General features: G+C 42.1%; 1 protein-coding gene and 2 pseudogenes across 2 annotated transcripts; 1 reads left to right on the forward strand and 2 right to left on the reverse strand.

Moving 5' to 3' along the window:
• Positions 1-3,946: 3,946 nt before the first annotated feature.
• LOC148366573 (U2 spliceosomal RNA) lies at positions 3,947-4,080 on the forward strand (annotated as a pseudogene).
• Positions 4,081-7,509: 3,429 nt separating this feature from the next.
• Positions 7,510-12,662, reverse strand: LOC148366574 (uncharacterized; annotated as a pseudogene). The gene is made up of 2 exons (XR_015850224.1): positions 12,436-12,662; positions 7,510-8,639 (listed from the first exon to the last, which is right to left on the reverse strand). The product of XR_015850224.1 is annotated as an uncharacterized LOC148366574 (transcript).
• Positions 12,663-15,568: 2,906 nt separating this feature from the next.
• LOC148366575 (uncharacterized) lies at positions 15,569-19,030 on the reverse strand. Its single transcript, XM_088333370.1, has 2 exons — positions 18,802-19,030; positions 15,569-17,075 (listed from the first exon to the last, which is right to left on the reverse strand). Exons 1-2 carry the CDS (start codon positions 18,917-18,919, stop codon positions 16,066-16,068), a joined length of 1,128 nt encoding a protein of 375 aa, XP_088189496.1. The 5' UTR covers positions 18,920-19,030; the 3' UTR covers positions 15,569-16,065.
• Positions 19,031-20,438: the final 1,408 nt, after the last annotated feature.

The following is a 20,438-nucleotide window of genomic DNA, read 5'->3' on the forward strand; positions in this document are numbered from 1 at the left end:
CCTCCTCTTGGAAATGACGGAGAGGCCTTTGGAAGGAACCGTCCCTTTCAGCGCTTCCTTTTGCTTAATGATGGTGGCGATGGTGGACATATTCCGGCCGTATTCTTTGGCCAGATCGCACAAACGCTTCCCCTTTTCGTAGCTTTCTATGATCTCTTGCTTGGTTTGAATGGGCAGCAAAAGTCTCTTCCTCTTCTTTTTTCCCTGCGCGCTTTCTTTGCCGGGCTCCGTGACGAACGGTCGCTCTTCGTACCTCTCGCTAGACGGGTTAAGGAGCGGGAAGGAGACGCCGAGAGCGTTTTGGCATTGGCGCATACGCACCGGGTGGCCCGTACCTTCGACGCCATAAATCTCAAAATCGTCCTCCTCCTTTTTAATGCGATCGGGCTCCATATTCTCCTTATCCTGAACGTAGTACGGCCGCCGATCCTCTTCCTCCTTATGGACGCGATCGGGCTCCGAATGCTGTTTTTTGACGCAGAGAGAATTTGTCTCCCGTCGCCGAAGAAGATACTTTTGGCCGACGTCTGCAGGATACAAGACGCACGCGGTTTGGGAACATGTCTAAACGCACACAAAATGTCTTTTTTTTAATAACAAAAACATAAGAGCCAGCTCGCCCCCAGACCAGAATTCACCGGTTCCTCCCCGAGACCTATAACATCACAAGCCGTTATCACCCTGCTGGGCGCTAAGGGTTGGAATTGGGGTTTGCTCACCTAACGACACCCCTGCATGACCTAAGGGGCGTTTGAAAGGGGTTGAGCGAGGGGGCTGGGAATCCCCTCTCATGGATGGATCTCCTAGAAAGAGTCAAGAATGTGATTGTGTTTTTGACTCTTGCCACATCCTACTAGGGGGCTCCCGTACATTTCTATCCATCTATCTATCTTGGTCATATCCCTCAAGAGGGGTGACCGACGGCAAGACAAACACATACAGTAACAAGGAAAATAAAAAAGGGAAAAAATAGCAAAACACACACAAACGTTTTGGGACCACGGCCAACCCAAATGCCCAACACCCAAACAAGTCGGTCATGCTTTTGTCCCTCCGGATGAAACGGGACACCAGAAAGCGACCACGTTACTCGGGTCAGGGTGACACAACACACTCCTTTGTTCAACAGCCGGGCCCGACAGTTTTCACTGGTTTACCCCTGCCGCATCATACAGACGATTTGTCTTGATGCGTGAATATGTCAGGAAGAGGACGGCGTCGCTCGCTAGCTAACATTGATCACGTTATCCTCCCTTTCTCTAAATAGCGCTTTTAGCCATTTCTGACAAAGGGAGCCACCTAGTCTGACAGTTGCGAAATATGCTTTTGACGAATAGTGTTGATGAGTAGAGCTGATTTCGTTGTGTAACGTTTATTGCCTTCGCCCACTGTTTACTTCCGCCTCCTGCCGTCCAGCATGGTGACGTGTCTGCAAAGGCTCAATATGATATGGATAGAGTGCAAAATCTAAAACCATTTACTCACATGTTTTAGAATTTGGGAAGCTCTTTAAAATGAGGGGACTGGAGAAATGTATGTTGGGAGATCGAGTTTTGGAAAAGAAACAAACGGGAAAAATGCCGACGCAACCGATCCAGGTGCGCCATAAAAAGTTGCCCGGGACAAAGCGCGAAGCGGTTGCATCAACAATAAGAAATCGAAAACAAACTTTGTCGCGCGAATAAAAAGAAATGAAAGTGACCCACCTGCTCTCTTCAACACAACTCCTAGCCGCTTGCTAATGCTAACTCGGTTGAGCCGACGATCTTCTCGATCGTTCTCTTTTTGCGCTTCCCGGAGCTCTTCTTTCAAATGGCCTTTCTCGATCTCGCGCATTTTAGCCACATTTAAAAGGCACCTTTTAACTCTTTGACAGAGTTAAATGGAGTTGAATTTTGCACAACTAGAGCGGAACGCCACGAGGCCACGAACAATGGCAGCAGTGATGTGTTATGGAGGAACGAAACGGCTCTAAGAGCCTACTCTTTCAAGTGGAGAACGAGTCGGCTCCTTTCAAAATCTCTCTCTCTCTCATAACATAGACGTGATGTTGTGATGATAAATGAACCTAAACCCTAACGGTTCCAGTTGCGTATTACGGTTTACCTGCTGCGACGAGCGAGACCGAAGTAAACCCCTGTCCGGAGTCCGCGCCAACACGTCTCGTTTCGTCAATGACTCGATGTGAAACAAGACAATAGGAGCATAATACATTTGCAAAACGAATTAATTTGGTTTCATTATTATCGTTAATATATCTTTCAATTTTTTTTGCTTTCTTCAATCCACGTATTCAATCTGAAAAGCCGTTCGGTGATAAAAAGAGCCTGCTCTTTTCAATGAGTCGTGCCGAAAAAGCCGTTTCTCCGAAAAAGAGACGCAATTGCCATCACTACTAGGGCAACAGGAAGGCAAGGGTCTCGAGTTCGCGGCCCGGGGACCATTCGCGGCCCTCGGGATGATAGTTTGAGGCCCCCGCCTTAATGAGACAGTTAAAGGGATAGTGTGCATTCTTTGACCTCGAGATGTTTTGTATTCTGTCGTGCAACTAAAAACTGAAAATGACAGAGACTCAAAGTGACCAGCTCATGTTATAGAAAATGATTCCAGATTTTTCGACCTACGAATATTTAGAAACAAGGCACATCTGTACGATAGTTCGTGTGTTTTTTCTTTTTAGTGGATGCTATTTTTTACCTCGAGGAGGCACGGAATAATACACACTGTACCTTTAGGTGCAGCCCTGGATGATGATAGGTTCAACTATTAGTGACGAGTTCATTTATTTTCATATGAATTCTCATTGTTTATTTGTATTTGTTGATGTTTAGATTGTATTTTGTATAGGAAATTCAAAAAAGATATGTTTGAAAACACACAGACCAGAAACGGACACAGGACCCAATAGCGCTCGTTTTCTCAGTATTTATTGAAAAAGAGGGAGAGTAAGGCTGGCTTCCACGATCCGATGGCTGACGGGCAAAAGGAGCGAGCGGTGCGGAAGTGGCACTTCTGTGTCTGGCGAGGAGGATCGGAGACAGGCGGGAATAGCAAGGCGTTGGCCGGGACTGGAGATCAAAGGCGGTGTCGAGTTCGTAAGCGAGGTCGGGAAAAATACCAATTTACCAATTCGAGGTGAGGGAATCTTATATGCGACATTTTTTTGGAATGAAAAACAAGAACGGAACTCCCTTACGACCTAAACATGTTCATCTAGGTCACCTGTGTCAAACAGGCGGCCCGTGGGCTGGATCAGGCCTGCGAGACAATGCTCAGAGGAGCGCAAGAGAAAAACAAGCTGTAGGTTGAAATAGGTCCACTTGATGTTGCCCAAGCCAGGTGCCTCTCACAAACGCTGCACTTGTATTTCTCTCTCTCTAATCTATCTTCCTCCATTTTTCTCTCACTCTCTCTGTCTCTTTCTTTGTTCCTTTTTTGTCTCTTTCTCTCTGTCTTTTAACCTTCTTTTGCATTCTCTTCATTTTTTCCTTTACTCTCTCTTTCCCCTTCTGTCTCTCCCCTTTCTATCCTCTTTTTCTCTTTCTTTCCCCCTTTCTCACTATTTCTGTATTTATCTTTTGTTTCTCACGCTCTCTCCCTCTCTCTCATTTTCCCTTCCTCTTTCCCTCTCTTTTTCTTTCTCTCTAATCTACTCGTCCGGCCCCCGAGATAATGTTTGATCTGTCGTGTGGCCCCCGACCTTAAATGAGTTTGACACCCCTGATCTAGGTCTCGGCGTTCCGTCTGAAATGACGTCTGGATTGGAAGAAAATGACGACGCGTGAACGCCAACTCTTGGGGTCTAGTGGATAGGTGAACTGACCGATAAGTCCTAGGCTTTGATGCTAGGTTCTTATGCTAGGGCCCAACGACATCAGCAAGGCTTTGATGCTAGGTCCTTAGCTTTGCCTTGATGCTAGTTCCTTAGCTTGGCCAGGCTTTAGGGCTAGCTTGGCCTTTTGGCCGTACCTCTTGCCATGATCTTTGATTTTTGCATTCCGGAGATGGAATAAGAGCTTGCTCTGTCCACTCCACGCATCGGCCCGGTATTGCAGTACCTCCGGGAACGGTGCATTCGCAATGATCGCAGCAAGGCTTTAGGGCTAGGACCTTAGCTTGGCCTTTTGGCTGAGAGTAAGTGTCCCGGCTCCTAGGCTTTGTAGCGTATTATGAACTGACCGATAATGGATAATGGATAATGAATAACGAAGATAGAACAATAACCCTTAAACCCCCCCCATCTACAGGCCTAACCTATGTAGTGCAGCAATTGTAACCACTGCGCTGCCGTGCTGGGTCGCCAATTATGAGATTCAAACTGCGAGCACCTAAAATAAGAGGAATCGAAATGAAGAGCCACGAGGGTCAGGAAAGCCACCATTTTTGGGCTAATCAAAGTCAAGAAATGGTTTTGAGACATCACAATGACACAAGTCTCTTGGAGTCATCCCACAAGTTATTGACACATTGCAGGGACATGAAATTGAAATGGAATGACACCATCACACTTAAATACAAGAAGAAAGACATTTCATTTCGGGACCAAATAAAGACACAAAAGAAGATGAAATCATTGAAACTAGAAACCGGAAAAACGAAGGTTGATGGGAAAGGATCAAATGGATCTCTTGTCCTCTTGAAGGGACAGTATGTCATATTTAGTGGCCCCTAGTGGTGTCTGATGCAAGCAAGGGGCACCACACTTTCCTCAAATGTACCTGGCCATTGTGGTCAGCTTTCCAGCACGGGCGCGAAATGTCCTCCGGAACAATTTCTAGCCTTCCCTCGAGCGATGACGCAAGTCAGTTATGGCTTGACATTTTTTCATAGAAAGTGCGACTCATATACTTTCAGATTGTTTCCAGATATTGGAATCGATACTGTAGTGCCACCATCGATACTGCCGGTGCTCATGATAATAGCTGCGTTCACTATTCGTACGCGCAACTTAACGACGCTTTTTTCGGAAAGCGCGTGGCTAACGCAATGGCTAGCGGTCGGTCAACAATGCTAAAAACATAAAAACAAAAGTCAGCGCGTCACATCCTCTTTTCATCAAAACACGAAAAGAGAGAATCATCTTAGCCGTCACGTCTTGGAAACGGCGCCCCGAGAGGAATTCTCGTTTTGCGATGTTGTTTTTCATCGCGAATCGGAGATCCATTTTTTGGGGGTACTTTCAGAATGAAATTCCATATCGTATACCGAGCGACTTCTCAACGCTTTGAGACGGAACCGGGGGCTGTCGTCAATTCATAATCCCGGAGGTGAGAACCACCAGGAAAAGTATGTGTGTGTCTGTGTGCGGAGTCAAACTTTGGAACCATTTACAGATCAAACCATGTCAAACTATTCCCGTGTTCCAATTTAAATACAAAAAAACATTCCTGGTGGAATACAAAGATGAAGAGAATGGGGTAGATTGGGAATAGTGCGTTTACAACTATGGTTAACTTTGTGTTATTGTTGCTATTGTGATATCATAACTGTTATTATTAATATTATTTCAATTTTTGTTATATCATTTGTGTATTTGGTGGGGAAGTTGAAGGGGGAGGGAATAGAAGCATCTGCTTCTGACTACCCCTTTTTGAACATATTATGTAACATTATTTTGTTGTTGAGTTATTGTTTTTGTTCAGTTTTTTATTTGAATGTTCGAATCAAGTTCTCATTCATTCAACCAAAATATGTGTTTGTTGTTCTTTTGACCTGGGCGGAGCGGAAGAACGTGGTTTTTGTCTTGCCATGGGTAGGATTTGGCCAAACGTAATGCATAATATGTTACGGCAAGTCTAATATGAATGGCGAGCTTCGCGTAGAAGTCAAGACAGGTGGCATTTTTGGTTGCCCCGGGCACCCGTAGCAGCGCGATCTCCGACTAACATGGCATCGGGATTCTAATTTTTGAGAGAAACTCAAATTTCTCGATCTAAGATTTTTTTTATGACGATGAACATCGCTATGATAGTTTATGTATTTTTCAAATCATTGCTTTTCTTTTACTAAAGGAACGTTTTTATTCGACCACTAGGAGGCACTCAATGTTACAGACTATCCTTTTAACAACTTGGACATTTCACAAAATCGTTACATTCTAAAAACAAAATTAAATCGCTCAAAAAAACAAATCACGGCGAATCGCATTCGATTGAAAATAAATCTCGTCTATGGAAAAATCTTCTAAGAATTTACATTTCGAATCACTAACACTTGAAACAAGATCACGAAATTCACTAAAAGTCAGGCTTCGGTCACAGATAATAGATATATATATTGTAGATTCATACAATCACAGATTCAAAACAAAAAAAAGAAACATGGGGGGGGTTATTGCACAAAACTATGGGAAGGGATTAAGCCAGGATATAGTCATCATCTTGCTTGAATTTTGCCTCAAGTGGGTTGCATGAAAGCAAGTTCAAATTAGCCTGGCTCAGTTACTATATGGTCATTCTTTCCAGAAGGTGTTTCCGACATGGTTCTTGTCAAATAGAATGCACTTTTATTGGGCGCCACTTTTTAATTTTCCCATCCGTGATTCTGAGAGGGATCCCCGTGGTCTATTTGAGGATTCCGTAAAGGCGTATTTATCCCAACCATCTACAGCCGGCTTGACATAGGCGCGCCTTTTCATTCCGACTAACTCAGTTAGCCCGGATATCTTTATTCAAATTTGGTGCCATATCCCCTGTAGGGCCGCGCAGCGATAACCGGTTCTAATTCGGAAGTGGTTCCAAAATTATCCGATTCCTTGGAAACGGTGTTAAAACTACATTTCGGTTCCACGATCGATCCCGCCCGGGCTGCGGTGCTGACACAGCAAACAAACACACCCCAATGCAGGGCCAGGTGAGGTCGTTCCACTGCTATTTGTTGTCACCGCTCCACCCATCGTATCCGCTGCAGAGATGTCACCGGCTCGCAATAAACGGTCAAAGGTTTGGCTTTGTTTCACTCAAAAGACGATGCAGAAATATGCCGTTCTTGCAAAACTGCCATCTCAGCGAAAGGGGGGGGGGGGGGGGGGGGGGTGTAACACCATCAACAAGCTCAAACGCCTGGCTGGACAACATGGGATTCAACTCAAAAGACTCAAACTCAAGCAGAGTGCTGACTGCTATTCTCACAAGCATATTTGTGATTCTGAGCTTCTACCTGACTCGAGAATCTTTGATCACAAACTGAACAGGAAGAAAGTTTCTCACCAGTGTGGGTACTTGAGTGACTTTGTAAGTGTGATTTCTGGATGAATTTTTGACCACAAACTGTGCAAGCAAAAGGTTTTTCCCCAGTGTGAATTCTTGCATGGATTTTCAAACTTCCTTTACTGCAAAATTTTTTACCACAAACTGAGCAGGGAAACAGTTTTTCACCAGAGTGGGTTCTTGTGTGTACATCTACATTTGACTTGTGGGTGAATCTTTGACCACAGACTGAACAGGCAAAGGGTTTCTCACCAGTGTGGGTTCTTGCGTGCCTTTTAAAGTCTGACTGATGGCCGAATTTTAGACCACAAACTGAGCAGGCAAAAGGTTTTTCACCAGTGTGGGTTCTCGTGTGCCTTATTAAACTGCTTCTTGTCGTTACTTTTTGACCACAAACTGAGCAGGAAAACGGTCCCTCAACAGCGTGGGTTCTCGTGTGTATTTTTAAGTTACCTTTCCGGGAGAATCTTTTGCCGCACACTGAGCAGGAATGAGGTTTCTCACCAGTGTGGCTCCTTGTATGAATTGTTAAGTTAGCTCTCCGGCTAAATTTTTGACCACAAACCGGGCAGGCAAAAGGTTTTTCACCAGTGTGAGTTCTTGTGTGGTTAATTAAATCTCCTTTTTGGCTAAATTTTAGACCACAAAAAGAGCACGAATAAGGTTTTTCACCACTATGGGTTCTTGCGTGCGTTTTTAAGATTGATGTCTGGGTAAATCTTTGACCACAAACTGAGCAGGGAAAAGGTTTTTCACCAGTGTGGGTTCTTGTGTGTTTCTTTAAGTTTGACTTCAGGCGGAATCTTTGACCACAGACTGAGCAGGTAAAGGGTTTTTCACCAGTGTGGGTTCTATGGTGGATTTTTAGGTCGGATTTCCGTGTGAATTTTTGACCACAAACTGAGCAGGGAAAGGGTCTTTCACCAGTGTGGGTTCTTGTGTGGATTTTTAAGTGCGAATTTTGAGTGAATTTTTGACCACAAACTGAGCAGGAAAAGGGTTTTTCTCCCGTGTGGACAATACTATGGCGTTTCAAATGACACTTGAATCCAAACGTTTTTCCACACTGCGAACATCTGTGATACGCGTGATCACCTTCCGACCGTTGCTCGCCATTATTGTTGTGGTCATCATCGTCTGTTGTCCAGGAGAACACCTTCTCTTCGTTCTCTTCATGTTGATCTCCGGAGGTGAAACGGACCTCAATCACCGGAAAGTCTCTTGAGTCTTCCTCCTCTTTAACGTGGTCAGGCTCTAAATCGTCCTCCTCCTTTTTGAAGTCAGCACGCTGCGGACCCTCTTCTTTGACCTCAAAGACCCCCAAAAAATCGTCCTCCTCCTTTTTGACGCGACGGGGCTCCAAAACGACTTTTTCGAGGCCAGGCAACCTGGTCTCCCGTTGCCGAGGAAGAAGATTCTCCTCACGGACGTCTGCAGGACATAAGACACACGTGTATGAATCACGTATGTATGCAAAATGGATGTCTTTACGGCAAATGCATCATCCCAAAAGCGTTTCAGTATTTCTGCGACAACAAAAACTAATAAATATTTACCAAAAACTGGTCTTGAAGGAATATGGTCATCCCCCCAAATGCCTTTTATTCCATGTTCCTCCCAGAGAGCCACGCGGAATGGCGTTGTCATGTACACTACGTCGTTATTAATGACAATGAAGACAATAAAATGGGAATCCTCTCAATCTGTGAAATGCATTAGCAAAAACTCTAGAATAGCTACACAAACAAAACAAAAATCATCGTAAGGTCAGAGGCTTGAGATTTAGGGTCTTATCAGATTAGGATTTGCTGGCTCATTTCATTTGGAAAATTGGATGTTGGAACACCTTTGAAGGAGATACGTACGAAGGACCGAAAAGCAAGTCTTCCCGGATTTTTTTTTCATGTTCCAAAATCTCTTATTGCTCACGATGACGTAAAGAGAGGAGTAACTTAAATCTAAACGGCTGCTAATTTGACTTTTGCACTAGTGGCAGTTTTTTTATAGCTTGCCACTCCTTGCACATTTGATCTCTGCACTATTGTTACTTACAGTGTTATTACTTACAGTGTTATTGTTTACAATATAATGGTACTGTGTACCTGACTTGTTAACCTGACTGCCCATCTTGCACATCTGGTTAGCGTCTCTTCTTGCACTATCGGCACTATGGTAAATAACACAATACAGCTTTATTTATATCTGTACACTGAAGGACACTGAGGGAAACTGTGGGAGTCAGATCCATCGACATTTCGTTCTGTATACACGTGTACTAGAATGACAATAAAGTAGATCTGAATCTGAATCTGAATCTGAACAATTCCTTCAATCAGTTGATTTCAAATGAATTGGCTTGAAAAAATCATGATTCTATAGGGAACATCATCCGCTTGCATATTTCTTGTAAATACAAGGAAAAAAAACCTTTCTTGCTCTCTTATTTTCAAACACCGATTCTTTCTACATAAATACTGTCCATGGAACAATCATAACCTATTATTTCAACACAAATCCCTTTATTTTTGACAATATTTATTTCGTCTTCACTCCTCTAATGAGTTGTTGTCATTTATACCGAATATGCATTATAAGTACTGCAAGGCTTCCTTAAGTCAAGTCCCATTTCTTTGTTTGGCCCTTAATCACAAAAATATCTCAAAGGACTGCACGGGATTACAATGACACCATCGCCTGATCTTAAACCGACATGCGGGCAAGGGAAAACTCAAAAACCTCAGCGTGAGGAAAAAAGAAACCTTGATTATTTTCAAACAATTTCTCAATACAAAAACATGTCAACTAGAAAAACAAATAAGGAAGCTTCATAAACTAGCAAATGAAGAGAAAAAAATATATATTCAAAAAGGAGTGAGAAGAAGCGAAGCGTATTACACACACATTATATATATATATATATATATATATATACTTTATATAAATACATACAGTGTATGTACATACTTACAAACATAAGAGTAGATCTCTCTTCCCCTTGTTACTGTGCCATATTAATACATAAATCAAATTCAGCAGTAATTATTCACGGTCATTCTCTTTTGTACCCACTAAGCAACATATATATATATATTTGTACTTTTTTTTGAACTGGAGGATATTTTGACTTTGCTCCAGGTCCTTGTTGAGATTGTTCCATTGTGTATAAATTCACAAAACCTTTTCAACGTTGTCCTTAGATTTAAGATTTTGAAATGATGTCTCCCTCTAAACTGAGAGCCTCCCTCCCAAATCTTAAATATATTTTCTGGTAATGGCCTGTTTTTTTGCCTTACACATGATAATTGCTGTTAAATGATACAATGTCAGGGAAGTTCAACAGTTTGGATTGCAAAAAGCGGATAAGTGTATCTCAAATAGTTGCCTTAGGACAAGTGACTGTAGTGAAGTTTTAGAGTTATTTCCCCAAACCTTGTCGCAGAAAAGTAAATATGGCAAGACAAGTGAACAGTAAAGTGTGCCAAGTGTCTTATGATCCAGGAGTTGTTTGACCTCGTTCGTGACAGCAACGCTTTTTGAGACTTTGTATGTGTTTGATGCGATGTTTCCAATTCAGCCTATCATCCATTCTCACTTCGAGGAATTTACCTTTGCCAAATAACATAAACCTAGTTTTGGTCCAATTTAATGATGATCAAACATGTACAAAATATATTTGTGTCATCTACAAAATTGACCAATTTTAACCCCATAGCTACTTTGCAAAAATCATTTCTATATAGTAGAAACAATTTGGGGCCCAACACTGACCCCTGGGGGACACCACACGAAATGTCCAGGTATCCCGAACAATGATTACCCAACCTCACAAACTGTTCGTCCTTTCAAACAATTCTTTGCCCATTCTAATACAATTAGAGTCAAGATTGACCCCGCCTTAAACTATTTTGTGCGTTGAATAAGTGACTCCCAAACGTATCAAATCAAGTTAAAAAAAAACTTTATTGACAATCTTATTATGATTATAGCTTAATTCTACATTCACAAGTGGAACAATCTATTTTTTCACCCCTTTAATGTACAAGAGTACAATTGGTCCATAAAGCTTTCCCAAAAGAAGAAGTCCGTTCAGAGTAATCCCATTTGGAAACAGTTTGTGTGACATAACCGTTTCCCCTGGCATGTTTGATTGTTTCTATTTTCTTGTAATGTTGGCATGTTAAGAAAGAAGAAAGAAAAAAAAACAATGAGGGGTTGGGCGGCACGACAGATGGGTGGTTGGGCATCAGACCCAAGGTGCGTTGGTCCAGGGTTCGATTCCAGCTAACGTGGCCTCCCCGTGCAGGGTTTGCATTTTCTCCCCGAGCTTTCCAAATACATGCATGTCAGGCTATATGGCCCGTCCAAATTGTCCCCAGGTGTGAATGAGCCAGTGAGTTGTCTGTCTTCATGTGTGCCCTGCAACTGTTGAGGGTAGCGCCTGCACGAAGACAACCGGGACGGGCTCCAGCATCCCCGCGGCCTTTGTGAGGATAAGCGGCACAGAAAATGGATGGACGTGGTAATATATTTTGGCTTTTAGTTAGTCAGATCCAGAGCAACTCCAAGGCTGACTGAGGAAATTCCATGACATGAAAGCTCAATATAGAATTCAATGTTCTACAATAATAATGAATCCGTGCGTTTTAAAAATCTACAGTTATTTGAGCACAATAAGATGCTCTCATCCTTTAAATGCAACTTTTGATTGAACGATTTCGCTATTTGGCTAGCACGGCAGCGCAGTGGTTAGTACGTGTGCGGCACAGTTCTGAGGTCATGAGATCGAACCTTTCTGTGTGGAGTTTGCATGTTCCCCCCGCGGGTTTCCTCCGGGCACTCCGGTTTCCTCCCACATTCCAAAAACATGCATGTTAGGTTCATTGACCGGTCCAAATTGTCTCTTGGTGTGAATGAGCGGGTGAGTTGTCTGTCTCTGTGTGGCCCGCGACTGGCTGGCAAGCAGTTGAGGGTGTCCCCTGCCCACTGCCCGAAGATAGCTGGGATGGGCTCCAGCACCCCCGCGACCCTACTGAGGATAAGCGGCGCAGATAATGGATGGATTTCGCTATTTGAACATTCGATTTGATCGCCATCACTAACAAATTGACTTCGCTTCTTTGCAGCCAAATCAGCGCTATCAATCAAGAAAAGAAACAAAATGTATCCTAAATGGATTTCAGGAGTCCAAAAGGGAAAATGAAATGTTCTTGAAACGAAAGTGACCAACCTGCTCCTTTCAACACATCTCGTAGCCGCTTGCTCATGCTAACTTGGTCCCGTCGTCGATATTCTCGCTCGGTCTCTTCTTGCGCTTCCCAAAGTTTCTCTTTTAAATTTGCTTTCTCTCTTGAGCACATTTTAGCTACCTTTCAAACACAACGATAACTCTTTTAAAGAACTATATGGAGCTTTTCCACACGGCTAGAGCTAAACGCCACCTAGCCTAATACAACATTGGCGTGATACGGAAGTAGAAAGAAGACAGGCGGAGCTCCAACAAACAACTTCCGGTTCACAAAAGAGCTCACCGAAGCGGTTTTCTTTTCCTTTTTGCTGTATTAGTTTGGTATATTGTACGAAAGATCTTCTAAGGACAGCATACATATTTTGCAACAGTTTTCGACATATAATTATGAATTGACTGCAGAACATTTGCTAACGGCATACGTTTAGAGTCCGCCATCTTGAGAGGTCCTTTTTTATTTAAAAGCGGCATCTGCAGAAACCAAATCAACATGAAAGAATCAAACAACCACAAAAAAGTAACCATCTTCAAAGGAAAACAAAGTGCTGCAGAAATAGGCTGAAAAAATAAATGCATAAAAGTAAAAAGGAACTATATGATGTTTTTAATTCCATAAAAGAGTGGAATTCTTAAGTATACTATATATCTTTTAGCCATTGGGAGTGTTAGTCACACTTAAAGATAGGAAACAAAATCGCTGAAAAAATTCTAAAAAACAAGTTTACATCTTTGATATTTTTGGGGATAAAAACAACCTAGATCTACAGTACCTAGAATAAGATGTATTGCACTTTCGCAATTCTTGTTTTGTATGAGTCCAAACTTAATACGATCTTTAAACAAGTTGGTAAAAAAAAGTGGAGATTTGATACGAAAGCGAAGATCCAGCCAGCTCTTGTACATTTGGACATGAGAAGAACATTTCTGTGCTTTCAATATCGATGTTGCGGTAGAACCGATGATATCTTCAATTTGAAAACGTGATTTGAATCCATCTTTTGATGGATACATCTTGGTAAAGTGTGTTTCTTTCACCTCGGGTAGGTCATTTTAAATACATAGTTGTCAATCTGTTTATCAGTGTCATCATGTGTATAATGAATTCCATTTATGTTTTGTTTTCGACAACACTTTATTCTTGTTAAGGCTTGTCTTATGTGGTGATTAAAACATTTGGTTTTCTAGAATCGACATTCCCCGGACAAGAGGTGGCAGGACGTTACTTGCTGCTATTTCAAAATTGAAGCTGTTAAACAAACTGTAAGGTTTTAACATTTATTAAACTGAAATCTGACTTTGAAGACACTTCACGTGTCTCGTCTAAACCCTTACAGTTGGAGCAAATTCAGAAGCCGGAGAAATTTAATTAGCCGAACGACGAGTGTAGTACACATATCAATTTATTTAGCCGAATCAAAGAGTTGAACAAATCGGATCTTTCTGCCGTGCCTAAATTACAATCGTGTGCAGAAGACGGCGGGGTTTCAGGGTCTTCGAATGTTATAACCCATGCCGATGAAATGTTCACGCCCCATGACCAAGCCTCTGGCTGATCGTTCCGCGTTGTCGATGCAAATTTCCCAACCATGATTTGAAGAATGGGAGGAGGGGTGACAGGCACATACTCCCAACACCCCGGTCGAGGTGATAAGTCATTGTTATCTGCACAGACTGAAACCAAAGACACATTCCAAAGCAAAGACGGTTTACGACACTCTTCTAAAGAGTTGCACTCAAGGCTGAGTTCAAACTTAGGACAAGTATTTTTGAGTATAAGTGCAATAAAACAGTGTATAAGATATAACTTCACACATTGCTTTGGGATGGCTTTTTCAATTTGTTGAATCCGGATTTGGATGGATCAAAGTCCCATTTTCTTTTAAAATAATTAGACATTAATATTCCACCATTATCATCCATCAGGTGTACTAATGACCACATGTTCTTCTTAAAAATAATGACTTGTTCCTGTGTAATACATAGCCGTTACAGGAGTGTGGTGAGTAGTTGTGCATATAAAGTCATTTCCAGTTCAGCAGAATTTGTTTGTAAAAATCAGATCATTGAATTGGTCATTTTCCAGTATTGAAATCACATAGAAGAAGAATTTGGTACCTCCAAGTTTTTAAGATATATTGTAATGCCCCTCGTGGTTTTCAACGATGCACTCAGTCGCCGATGAAGTCTCGTCGCCAATTTAATAACAAAATAACAGGCGGTATAAACATTCAGACAGGAACTTTTTTTGGTCACAACTCACACTGTTGGCGTGCACACATAAGGACTGACTTCAAAGCTTCCGTATTTGTTTCCGTGGTTGTCACCGAACTCCTTGCGCATTAACTCTGAAAAGACCGAAATGTTAGTTATTGGCCCATCTGAATCCCGTGACTTGTTCTCAAAAACTGCCCTGAACATTGACAAATGTAAAATCACCCAGAGTGACTCAGTCAAAAATGTAGGTGCCACATCTGTCCTTCCACACACACGTTATGAATATTACTAGAACAGTTATTATCCATCTTTGCAACAATGCTAAAATCCCCCCTATGCTGTTCCTGTCTGATGTGGAGATTATAATCCATGCGTTTGTTGCCTCCCGTCTCGATAACTCGTAATGCCCTACTCTCCGGTCTCCTGAAGTATAACATAGAGAACCTACAGCTGGTACAGAATTCTGCAGGGAGGCTTTTAACTAAAACACAAAATCTTGATCACGTGAGCCTGATTTAAGCTAACCTGCATTGGCTCCCTGTTAGTTTAAGATATGATTTGAAGGTGCTGTTGGTATTCTACAAAATCATGGCTGGACTTGCTCCCCCATATCTTTCAGATTTTATTTAGCCCTATGTTCCAGTCCGGAGCCTTCGCTCTGAAAATGTTGGTCTACTAGTGATCCAAAGAGCCAAGAAGAAATCTTAAAATGATGTTGCCACTGTATTTGTCCTCCTGTCATTTCATCCACAAGGTTGCAGTCAAGTAAAAACACAAAGAGCTTATTGAAACCCAAAAGCAAAGGCTAATGGGTGAAGATCCCGTTTGGCTTGGGTCCCCTGAAATAGTTGAACACTTTACAAATGAAATAAATCAACAAATGAACTCATTTTATCTTTATTATTGGTCAAATGTCAATGTGTAAAGTTTTTGAATCGCATTCGGTTGAAAACAAAGAGGTTCAAAAACTGTCAATTGAAAGAAATCCACATAAAAAGTCATCACGCTTTGATTCCAGGTAAAAAAATAAGTACATTGTAGATTCTTTTCAACGCATTCAAATTTAAAATCAATCTTGATCCTCTTGGTGAAGTCAACTCACAAAACAGTAATATATATACTGAGACGTGTACGCAAGAAATGCTGGAAAAATACTTCAGAAGAAAAATCAATGGTGGAGATATTGTAGTATTGCTGTTATTAGTCATCATTACCGTTATATATACTTCATATCATCGTTCATTAAAGGCATACAGGCTGCAACACACGTTCATTTGAACACTTTCTTATTAATTTGGCACAAAAATGAAATAGAAGACATGTACGTCAAGAGTACACAAATGTGTTCATTCAGTGGTAGTTATTTTTTTTAAAATGTAAATACAAACTGAGCTCATATCAAGCAGAGTGATGACTGCTATTCTCAATAGCACACTTGTGATCTTGAACTTTGACTCGACTAGAGAATATTAAACCGCAAACTGAACAAGTAAAAGGTTTCCCACCAGTGTGGATTTTTGAGTGTCTTTTTAAGCTTCCTTTTTGGCTGAATTTATGACCACAAACTGAGCAGGCAAAAGGTTTTTCACCAGTGTGAGTTCTTGTGTGGCTTTTTAACAGTTCTCTCCGGCTGAATTGTTGACCACAAACTGAGCAGGCAAAGTGTTTTTCACCTGTGTGGGTACTCATGTGGCATTTCAAACTTCCTTGTTGGTTGAATTTCTGACCACAAATGGAGCAGGAAAAAGGTTTTTCACCAGTGTGGATTCTCGTGTGGCTTTCTAAGTGTGATTTCTGGATGAATTTATGACCGCAAAATGAGCAGGCAAAGGGTTTCTCACCCGTGTGGGTTCTCGTGTGGATTTTGAAGTTTGATTTACGGCTGAATTTTTGACCACAAACAGAGCAGGCAAAGGGTTTTTCACCCGTGTGGACAGCGACATGGCGTTTCAGATTTTGCATGTATGAAAACTTTTTTCCGCACTGCGAACATTTGTGATACGCGTTATCGCCTTCCGACTGTTTGTCGCCGTCGCTGTTTGCAGAGTCGGACGTGTCTTCATCATCTGTTGTCCCGGAGCTTCTGCTTGGGGACACCTTCCCCTTGTTCTCTTCAAGTTGATCTTCCACAGTTAAGTGGGTAGCAGTCACGGGAAATTCTCTCAAATCTTCCTCCTTTTTGACATGATCAGGCTCCAAATCCTCCTTTTCTTCTTTCACGTAGTCAGGCTCCAAATTGTCCTCCTTTTTGACGCGATCAGGCTCCAAATCCTTCTTTTCTTCTTTAATGTGATCAGGCTCCAAATCCTGGTACTCTTTTTTGAAGCGATCAGACTCCAAATCTTCTTTTTTGACGCCAGACAACTTTGTCTCCTGTTGCCAAGGACCAAGCTGCTCTTCACTGACATCTGCAGGAGAAAGAACACACATCGTTTTGGAAAATCTACACAAATGTGTACTTTTGAGAGGGTCTGGCTGCTTATTAGGATGACTCAACCGTGTTCAGAAGTGTCACTTTCCACTTGTTGACATCACATTCCACTTTGTGGTTAGCAGAAACACGATGACTACGGCACGCTCGCCTTTTCCTCATTTATTTCCAATAGAGTACACAAACACGAAAAGGGAGCGCAGCTAAGAACCAAATGGACTGAACCATTTAAAGGCAGCGGAGTACTTCAGACGCTCCAAAGAAATACGGCGTAAGGAAAAATCAGGACATTTTATGTTAACATACATCGTTTTTTTAATGATGATAACGGTTTCTCCGTGATTTCCTCCTTACTCCTACAAAGAGTCAAGATTGACAATGGCTTCAAACTATTTTCTGCTTGAAATTGATGACTCCAAACATATCAAATCCAACTTTATAGCATTAGAGTTCATTTCTGTATTCACAAGCGCAAAGTTGAAAAATCCATTTTAGCGCTTTTCAAATTAAAACAATACGTTTTGTCTGTAACGCTTTCCCACAAGCAGAAAGCCCTTCAAACTGATCATATTTGAAAACTATTGGCTTATTTTTGTGCAACTCGTACAATTTCTCCTCTGGCACGTTTATTATTGATTTCTTATAATTTGGCATGGAAGGAAAAAAAAAATCAGGGAGTGCGCCATCTTGTGGATTCATGTGCTAATATACTCCAACTCTTTTTTAGTTTAGCCCAATCTGTTAGTCATCTCCAGAGTGACTGTGTAAATCCGACGACATCCAAATTCAATTTGTGTTTCAAACGTATCACTTTCATATGAAATCCGTACGTTTCAAAAACCTACAGGGATTTGAACAAGAGTGCCATCCTACAATTCATAAAAGGAACATTTAAATGACCAAAATGGCCTTGAAACAACAAGGCGGAGTGAGCAAATCCAGTGACGTGAAAATTCAATTTGGGTTTGAATGTATAACGAGAATATTGAAACACCCCTGCTTCATCTGTTGGTTGGATCCCTTAAGCACAAGGCTTGTAGAGGCAGCATCTCCTACAGTGTGTCTTGGGCAAGTACAGTTTGGTGGCGCCCATTCCTCTCCTGGACAACCTATGTTTCTACCCGGTCTCGAATCGGGCACCTTTCGCGTGAACATGCTAACCGCTGCACGACCTCATGAAATCACTTTAGTCAGAAGCAAGTGAAATGATCCGCCAAAAAGAAACGGACCGGCTCCAATAACTTGAGAAGGACGATTATTTTCAAACAAAAATGAATCAGCACTTTATTGTATCTGCCTATTCCACTTGTTGCATAGTCACAACGTAACGCAGAATAATTCATCATACACCATTACTCTGTTACTCCCCATACACTCTTTAAATATATATTTTTAACATATGTTGGCCTGGAGAGTGATGGGCAGCACCAGGCTGTACTTTCCCAAGACACACATACAGAAAAACGGTGCACCTCCCTCCCGGGTGCATAAGGGATCCAACCGACCAACCAACATTATTTTGCGCCCCATCGTTTTATTGCATGTACCAAGCATGTTATGCATTTTCGGTCCACATGATGGCGTAGTCGAGCTCATGAATCATCTTGAGGTGTGTGAAGCATTTCCCTCCAGGGCTTCATTGCTATGTGGGGCTTCATTTGGCCATCGCTACCAAAGATGTGTCAACAACGAAAGAGACCAACCTGCTCTGTTCAACGCAACTCGTAGCTGCTTGCTAATGCTAACTTGCTTTAGGGGTCGATGTTGTCGCTCAGACTCTCCTTGCGCTTCCCGAAGCTCCTCTTTCTCGTTCTCGCGCATTTCAGCCACCTTTTAAGCTCACCCTTGATTTTTAACAGCTTAAATGTAGCTTTTATACACGGCTATAGTGGAACGCTAAGTAGCCAAAAACAACGTCAGGGTGACCCAGAAAAAGAAAAAGGTGGGCGGAGCTCTCACCACACAACTTCCGGTTCACAAAAAAAGCTCACCGAAGCCGTTTTCTTTTTCTTTTTTTGCAGTATTATTTTGGTGTATTTTATGAAGCATCTTTTTATGACAGCATGCAGCAACTGTTTTTTATAAATTATACACATGGCTCCTTTTGCAGCTTTTTGAGTTTCTCTTTAATCAATGTATCGCATTGAAATTTGCTCCACGTCAACTGATTTGCCCATTGAAAGTTATTTTGACATACTGTATATGCGTGGAAGAAAAACAAATCAACTTTTTGTTTCATACAATGCAACACAGTATTGTCTGTGAATGCGATGCACAAGAATGTCTTCATTGGCAAAGATAACAAAGTCACACCATTCAAGTCCTGTCATCCTCATCTGCCCCTGGACTTGCCAATAATGGCAATGGCTTTCTTTCAGCTTATGCACACCATGATCAATTTTGAGGTACTTGCAATCCATGTAACTTTGTATATTTGGGCATTTCATTTAGAGGAGTACCTAAGGGTGGTCGCTCGTTAGGGTCATATACCAGCCCATCAGGTGACGCACCCAACCACGGTGCATCTGGATGAACCACTAGCCCACACGTGGTTAAGTTCACATATTTTAAAACGGCGTAATCCTTTAAGGCACTTGATTCCATTTGCAGACCCCTATTCATGTCTTCACTTTGTCGTGTTCCTCGGATGAGTCTTACTGCCAGGTTTTCTGCTTTGCTTGGAGAAACAAGACTGACCTCCCTGAGGTGACGCAGTTACTCTTGCTTTCCTGAGGGAATGCCACTCGGGTGTTGCACCCCGTTTCCTCCTCCATAAGGTAGGCTGCAGCAAAGTCGCAGACGGTGAAATGAGGTGCATCTGTTCTTCGTTTCTTGTCACATATGAACAATCTGTTGGTGCTAAATGGTACCCTTACAGTGGCACTCTTGGAAATGGAGGCACATGACTGCCAGTTAAAGGTGGTGGATGTTGATATGACAGGACACTGCCAGCTTGTACTTTCCCAAAAATGGAGTCCACAAGTGGTTGGTCAGATGAGATGGTCATTGTGCAGATCAGTGGAAGCGAATCCACATTCATCTCAGTATAAGCAGATCCAGGACTGAGGGTTGAGGGGGCTGAAAGCTCACCACTAGTAGTGCAGATCTGGAATGACATTGTCGTAGCCATGTTGAATTCTTACGAGCTCACTTTTGAATTTGACATGACAGACCTAATTCCACTTGTCGAGGTAGCACCTGTCTTGGCCTTCTTCACGGCCATGGCATCCACAGGACCTGGCTTTACTCCCTTGTTGGTAAAAAGAAACCAATAAACTACACTGTAATGGTCAGGTGCAAGGGAGGAAATGGTTAAATTTTTTTAGTGATACAAAGCATG

This window comes from Urocampus carinirostris, chromosome 4, assembly GCF_059441175.1.
Source record: "Urocampus carinirostris isolate Australia breed hairy pipefish chromosome 4, RoL_Ucar_1.0, whole genome shotgun sequence".
NCBI lineage: Eukaryota > Metazoa > Chordata > Actinopteri > Syngnathiformes > Syngnathidae > Urocampus > Urocampus carinirostris.